Genomic DNA, 7,779 nt, shown 5'->3' on the forward strand with positions numbered 1-7,779 from the left:
TTAGCTTTAAAGTTATTTTAGCACATTGTAGGAAAATAAATATATTTCAAAACTGAGGTTGACCATCCATCAAATATATTTTCTTATATGAAAGTATACACAAGAGCTTTTTTAGTAGTGGAAGAAAAACATTACAGTCTGGATTTTACTTTATGCCTAAGGAAAACACATTAGTGTTACACCAGGAGTGGCCCTGGCTGGATAGCTCAGTTGCTTAGAGCATTGCTGGATATGCCAAGGTTTTGAGTTGGATCCCTGGTCAGAGCACATACAATAATCAATCAATCAATGCACAACTAAGTGGAACAACAAATCGATGTTTCTCTCTTTCTCTAACATGAATCAATCAAGATAGATAGATAGGCGGAGTTTTCGGGATGGGGACCTCCCTGGACATTAAGATTAAAAGAGCGAACAAGGTTTATCACGCCGGGGAGATGCTCTCGGGCGTGGTGGTCATCAGTGGGAAGGACCCCGTGCAGCACCAGGGCCTCTCCCTGACCGTGGAAGGCACCGTGAACCTCCAGCTCAGTGCCAAGAGTGTGGGCGTGTTCGAAGCTTTCTACAACTCCGTGAAGCCGATCCAGATTATCAACAGCACCATCGAGATGGTGAAGCCGGGGAAGTTCCCCAGCGGCAAAACTGAAATTCCTTTTGAATTTCCTCTGCACGTGAAGGGGAACAAAGTTCTGTACGAGACCTACCATGGCGTGTTTGTCAACATTCAGTACACCCTGCGCTGTGACATGAAGCGGTCGCTGCTGGCCAAAGACCTGACCAAGACCTGCGAGTTCATCGTACACTCGGCGCCTCAGAAGGGGAAACTGACTCCGAGCCCCGTGGACTTCGCCATCACGCCCGAAACCTTGCAGAATGTCAAAGAGAGAGCCTTGCTCCCCAAGTTCCTGGTCCGAGGACATCTGAACTCGACCAACTGTGTCATCACGCAGCCGCTCACGGGCGAGCTGGTGGTGGAGAGCTCGGAGGCCGCCGTCCGGAGCATCGAGCTGCAGCTGGTCCGCGTGGAGACCTGTGGGTGTGCAGAAGGCTATGCCCGGGACGCCACAGAGATTCAGAACATTCAGATCGCCGACGGGGATGTTTGCCGGGGCCTCTCGGTGCCCATATACATGGTCTTCCCCCGGCTGTTCACCTGCCCCACGCTGGAGACCACCAACTTCAAAGTGGAATTTGAGGTTAACGTCGTGGTGCTGCTTCAGGGCGACCACCTCATCACCGAGAACTTCCCGCTGAAGCTCTGCCGGATGTAGCCGGAGGGAGCACGGAGGTGCAGGGCGGGGCCCCTCCTGGAGCCGGAGCCGGAGCCACCGCAGGCCCATCCTCAGGGATTCTGGGCAGATGTGGACCTGACCCCTCGGATCCGGTCACCTCCTTCCTCGTGTCCTCCACGCTCCTGCTCCCAGCGGCGCCTGGTCAGTCCTTTCCTTTGAAAGTCCTCGGGACTTCCCAGTGTTCTTGGCATTCATTTCCTGTGACTCCCGCCTTCCGGCTGCTCCTTAGGGACTGAGGACATGTCTGACCACGGTGTGAGCTTCGCTGGAGTCAGGTCCTGGGGGCCTCATGGGCCAGGCCTATCTGACCGGGTCGCGACGTGGCCGGGACTGCGAGCCCAGAGCCACTGCCGACGGACAGGGACGGGGAGCTCCTGGCTGGTGGCGCCCGCAGATGCGCTCCGGGAAGGGTGCCGGGTGGCCTCCACTGCAGGTGTGGGCATGTATTCCGCGCTGCCCTGTGGTTCTCCCACATTTTTCATGAGAACTTTAAAGTGTTCTTGCTGTCATGGGGGTGAGGGAGTTGGGTGACAAAGGCTGAAGTAGTAAGTCTCAGGACCTGGTATGAAACCTGGTGCCACCATATTCCCAGAATGCACTTCCATGCCAGCCTATGTGAGGGGCACATATGTCCATGCCTGGTGTCGGGTGCACTGGCTGGTGCCAGGATGGTCCCCTGGACCAAGGAACCCGGCCTCTGCGACCTCCAGAGACCTGTGTCAGCCAGACCCCTCTGGTTCAGGGTGTGGTGAGCCTGTTACACCCACTGCTTCTCCCCCCCGCCCCCCCCGGCCTGCATTCTTCCCACCAGCACAGTGAACAGTCCTCAGAAGTAAGCCCTGTGCTCTGCAGGTCGCCTGGCCTTCCCTTCCAGTCCTCCCTCCTGGACAGGCTCGGGCCGGGCGGCTCAGGCTGGCGGCCATGGTCCCCGCAGCCTCTGGTGATGAGAGAGGCTGAGGGCCAACAGCCGACTCAGGCTCGGCTTCTTCGGGGCCATCGGTATTCTCAGAGGACACTTCTGCTCAGCCTCCTTTGATGCTCACATGACACTAACAATGACCTGTCTTCGATGATGTGTTCACAGTGGCAGAAAACAGAGGCTATACTTTTTGGTAAATTTCAAAGGTAGAAATCATGTTTAATGAAGAAAAAAAAGCTAAATGAGAATTTTGAAAAATGGTTTGGGATGTGTATTGCTATATAATTTCTTTACTAAACCAGTTTATGGATACAAACATAAAAAAAAAAAAAAAAAAAAAAAGATAGATAGATAGATAGATAGATAAATAAATAAACCAGGAATGATGATGTTTGTTTTGTTGTATTGTTAAATTTGTAAAGTGAAATTAAATAACGTTTTAATAATAAACTCCTCATATGAAAGTTTTGAAATAATAAGCATATTTTTTTTAACAGAAAAATGACATACATGACCTAACCAGTTTAGCTCAGTGGATAGAGCGTCAGCCTGCAGACTCAAGGGTCCCAGGTTTGATTCCAGTCAAGGGCATGTACCTTGGTTGTGGGCACATACCCAGTAGAGAGTGTGCAGGAAGCAGCTGATCAATGTTTCTCTCTCATTGATGTTTCTAACTCTCAATCCCTCTCCCTTCTTTTCTGTAAAAATCAATAAAATATATTTAAAAAACAATGACATACATGATCAAGATAAAATAGCTCCTACTACTAATAACAATATTGATTTTTTTACAGAAAGGAAGGGAGAGGGATAGCTAGAAATATCAATGAGAGAGAAACATTGATCAGCTGCCTCCTGCACACTTTCTACTGGGGATGTGCCCACAACCAAGGTACATGCCCTTGACCCGAATTGAACCTGGGACCTTTCAGTCCGCAGGCCAATGTTCTATCCACTGAGCCAAACTGGTTAGGGCTGTGAGAATTTTTTTTTATCCACCAAAGATTAATTTTTTACATTTTCCCTATGTAATTATTAAAATAAAATAACATAAATATTATACAAATTTAAAAATCCATGCAGGTGTTTATAACTAGGGGCATACTTAAATTGTACAAATGCCAGAATACAAGTATTACCAATTTTAGCTACTGGCAACATTAACATGAAAAAATTAAATTTATTGCCCAAAGATATAATTCAAACAAAAGAAGGTAAAAATTAGCATTCAAATACTGTGATATGAAATTTCACCTTTGAAACCAATGGTTATTTTGATCCCTATCTGACCCAGAGAGCTTAAATTTTGTTCATTAAATTACATCAAATTAAATATTCTGTTAGCTCTCTAACACCAAGGAGATTACATTGAGTTGGAGAGTTGAGATTTACTACTGAATGATATACAGGAGTTAAATAATAGTAAAAATGTTGCAACAAGTAAAGGAATGACTACCAAATCAGGTTTCTGAGTTCATAGGAGGGGCTACTCTCTTAGGGAGCCACCAGGTAGGGAGTTTTTGCAGGCATGGTGGACTTAACCAGGGACAGGAATTATGGAATAGAAAAGAAGTTTAGGAGCATGCAAAGAGAACCGGTGAAATATGAAGTGGCTTTGAGAACAATGAGGGAGAAATGGTTTAAAAGATTATTTGGGTTCCTTTTTCTCCACAATCTCGCCAGCACTTGTCATTTGTTGATTTGTTGATGATAGCCATTCTGACAGGTGTGAGATAGTACCACATTGTTGTTTTGATTTGCATCTTTCAGATGATTAGTGACTTTGAGCATGTTTTCATATGTCTCTTGGCCTTCCTTTTGTCTTCTTTTGAAAAACATCTATTTAGGTCCATTGCCCATTTTTTTGATTGGGTTGTTTATCTTCCTTTTGTTAAGTTGTATGAGTTCCCTGTAGATGCTGGAGATTAAACCCTTATCAGAGATAACATTGGCAAATATGTTCTCCCATGCAGTGGGCTTTTTTATTGTTTTGTTGATGGTTTATTTTGTTGTGCAAAAGCTTTTTGTTTTGATGGAGTCCCATTTGTTGATTTTCTCTTTAGTGTCGATTGCCATAGGAGCTGTGTTGGTGAAGATATTCTTTCAGCATATGTCTGAGATGTTGCTGCCTGTGGATTCCTCTAGTATTTTTGTAAAAGGAACCCTCAAGCACTTCTGGTGGGAATGCAGACTGGTGCAGCCACTGTGAAGAACAGTATGGAGTTTCCTCAAAAAACTAAAAATGGAACTCCCATTTGACCCAGTGATCCCACTTCTAGGAATATATCCCAAGAAACTAGAAACACCAATCAGAAAGGATATATGCACCCTTATTTTCATAGCAGCACAATTTACCATAGCTAAGACTTGGAAACAGCCTAAATGCCCATCAGCAGATGAGTGGATTAAAAAACTGTGGTACATCTACACAATGGAATACTACACTGCAGTAAAAAAGAAGGAATTCTTACCATTTTCAACAGCATGTATGGACCTGGAGAACATTATGTTAAGCGAAGTAAGCCAGTCAGAGAAAGATAAATATCACATGATCTCACTCATTTATGGAATATAATAAACAACATAAACTGATGAACAAAAACAGATCCAGAGACAGAAAAGCATCAATCAGATGCTCAAACCTCAGAGGGAAGGTAAGGGAGGGTGGAGGTAAAGGGGAGAGGTCAACCAAAGGACTTGTATGCAAGCATATAAGCCTAATCAATAGACACAGACACCAAGGGGATGAGGACATGAGTGGGGGGGTGGGGGTGGGGGGCAATGGGCCGATAAGGATACATATGTAATACCTTAATCAATAAAGGGGAAAAAAAGATTATTTGGCAGGAGTGAGGCTGATTTCTGATCAGTGCCTGGTTACTAAATATTTGATGAATTGAACTGATGACAATTTTACCCTAAACCTTCATTCTGTACTCAACTATAAACTGAAGCTAGAGATCTAAACATTTTTCACATTTTTCCTTCTTAGTGGTGTTAAATTATTGAAGGGTTACAGGACAAGGTGGCAATTCTCAGCTACGGCAATCAAGTCTCCCCCTAGCTAACACACATGTTATCCCTTGTAGGCAGTGGCTCTAGGGTCAAGCCTCAGACTGACCTGTGGCAGGGCCACAAACAAGCCCCAGCTTGGAGGGCAGAGCCCTGTTAGCATAATTAAGCTTGACCTTATAGTCCTCCCTTGCTCCTTCCTAGATAGCTAATGGGCTGTGGGAGGTGCAGCAAGGGCTGTCAAAACAAGATGAAACTCACAAGAACATTGTAAATATGTTGACCACTACCCTTGGTTTGCTTTGTGTTCTCTGACTATAAAATAAAGACTCGCTTGCAGGCTGTGGTGCTGTTTCTCCATCAGAGAAGCAGCCTTCCACCGAGTCCCAGCTGTATTCTCTTATCTGTCTTCTTTAATCCTTCAGTGCCCCTCCTCAGGCTCACCAAACCTGCCTGTGCTGGACGTGGCACAATCCCTTTTCTTTTATTTAAAAAATTATATATTTATTGATTTTAGAGAGGAAGGAAGAGAAACAGAGAAGTAGAAATATCAATGATAAGAGAAAATCATTCATCAGCTGCCTCCTGCACACCCACACTAGGGACCAAGCCTGCAACCAGGGCATGTGCCCTGACCAGGAATAAAACCATGGCTTCCTGGTTCATAGGTCAATGCTCAACCACTGAGCCACACCAGCTGGGTTGCTATTCTTTTTCTTCTCCACAATTCAAGAGGTTAGAAATCTCAGCATTATCTGCATTATTGAGAAAGCTATTGTATTTTCCTTTGTGCCAAGTGACCAAAAACAGCTTTGTCATTTCAATTTCTGATGCATTTTTCTCTTTTAATACTTTGTCCCCATTGCACTGAAGTCTAGCTCCCGGAGTTGAAAGACTATCTTTAGAGTGAAATTCAAATGACATGTTAATGATTAGTAAAAACACAAAGCAGGGAGTTAATGACCATAGCTGAAATTATGGACTTCATTTCCATCAGCTCAGCAGAGTCTGAAACATCCAAAGAAAGCTCAGGAAAGATGTCCTGCTAATGCAGCTGCTCCCAAGCACGAGGGCAGCTTAATAACATTAACTTTTAGTCAGTGATCCATTGCTCTCGTGGAGAAACACCATTCGTCAGTTTATGGGGATGTGCTGCTCCCTATGGACTTAATTTAAGATGACTCTCTATTAGTCTGATACCATCTGGGTGCCTGATAACCAGTGAGGTTTTCACTTATAAGATGCTTGGGAGATAATGGAGGCAGGAACCAAGTAAAGATTTGTATTTGTATCTGTAAGGTGATTACAGCTTGCTTCAGAAGGAAATGAGGGTGATGGAGGGAGTAATGGTACCTTTCTATGTCCTCTCTTCTCTAGGCCTTCTCAGAAATATTTTATTTCTAATGGAATATTGATCATGCCACTCCCTCTCTTAAAACTATTCAACAGTTTACTGTTGCTCTTCAGATAAAAACTAATTTTTCTAATATGTTCTATTGTCTCCTGTCTGGTCTGGCCCAGGATGGCCTCTCACTCACAGTGAGAGTCCCCATTCTGCTCTCTGTACTTTAGTCCGAGTTACCTTCTTTCAGCAACTCCAATGTACCTTGCTCAGTCTTACCACAGGGCCTTTGCATTTACTGCTCCAGCTTTCTGAAATGCTCTCCCTCTTTCTTCAGAAATCTTAGCTCACACTTATCCTCAGGGAAGCTCTTCTGTGCCTCCCTGGTTAGATGAAATCAAATGCTTTCTTCAGTGCAACTACTCATTTACATTTAATTACATGATTATTTTTTAATGACTGTGTGACTGTCTATGCCTATAGATGATAATCTCTATGAAATCAGGGAAAGTCTGTATTTCTCACCTTTGGCTATCCAATCTCCCAACACATTGATAAGTAAATAGAAGATACTCATTAAATATTTGTTAAATAAAGCACATATAGGGGAAATAAAGTTATAGCAATGAAAAAAGATATACACACATATGTGTATGTATATATACATACACTTATAGTAGTTTTGTAACTATAGAACTTGTATAACACTTTGAAGGGCATTAAAACATAAAATAAGGCACAAGAGTGTAAGAGGTCAGTAGATCTTTCAGAAAAGACAGGTAGAAGAACCAAGGAAGGAAAATTTAATAAAAGGAAGAAAAATTATAGCCAGTAAAGCCAGTATCATTATAAAAAATACTTTCATATTGATTTGTACAAAATAAAATTGTCAAGTTATAGCTTACTAAATTACACTGTTATAACTAAGTTTGTGAAATGGTATTATCATCATGATACAAAGACAATAAACTGAATGTTTAAAGAACATGTATAAAAGAAAATGTTAGCCTTCTTTGATAGAAGAAAGTAAAATGATGGTTTTCTGACACTCGATAAATGTAAGAATAACTCTTACTTATAATTCATAAGTGTTCTTACAAGTAGATAAGCCACCAATATTACAGGTGATGGTAATTCAAGGTTATGATCATAATCTTGGTCTTCTTTTTCCTAGAGAAAGACCCATGACAGCTGTTACAGCAGGCATGTGCTGC

At 43.1% G+C, this 7,779-nt stretch overlaps 1 protein-coding gene across 1 annotated transcript; it reads left to right on the forward strand.

Annotated features, from left to right (window-relative positions):
* Nucleotides 1-369: 369 nt before the first annotated feature.
* On the forward strand, nucleotides 370-2,525 carry LOC139002118 (vacuolar protein sorting-associated protein 26C). The gene has a single exon (XM_070403525.1). It carries the CDS (start codon nucleotides 378-380, stop codon nucleotides 1,269-1,271), a length of 894 nt encoding a protein of 297 aa, XP_070259626.1. The 5' UTR covers nucleotides 370-377; the 3' UTR covers nucleotides 1,272-2,525.
* The last annotated feature ends 5,254 nt before the right edge of the window (nucleotides 2,526-7,779 follow it).

Source organism: Myotis yumanensis, unplaced genomic scaffold, assembly GCF_028538775.1.
Source record: "Myotis yumanensis isolate MYYU_CA2020_CCGP unplaced genomic scaffold, mMyoYum1.0.hap1 SCAF_2, whole genome shotgun sequence".
Lineage (NCBI taxonomy): Eukaryota > Metazoa > Chordata > Mammalia > Chiroptera > Vespertilionidae > Myotis > Myotis yumanensis.

Coding starts and splice junctions, on each gene's coding strand:
- LOC139002118 (XM_070403525.1), top strand. CDS start 378: ATGGGGACCTCCCTGGACATTAAGATTAAAAGAGCGAACAAGGTTTAT.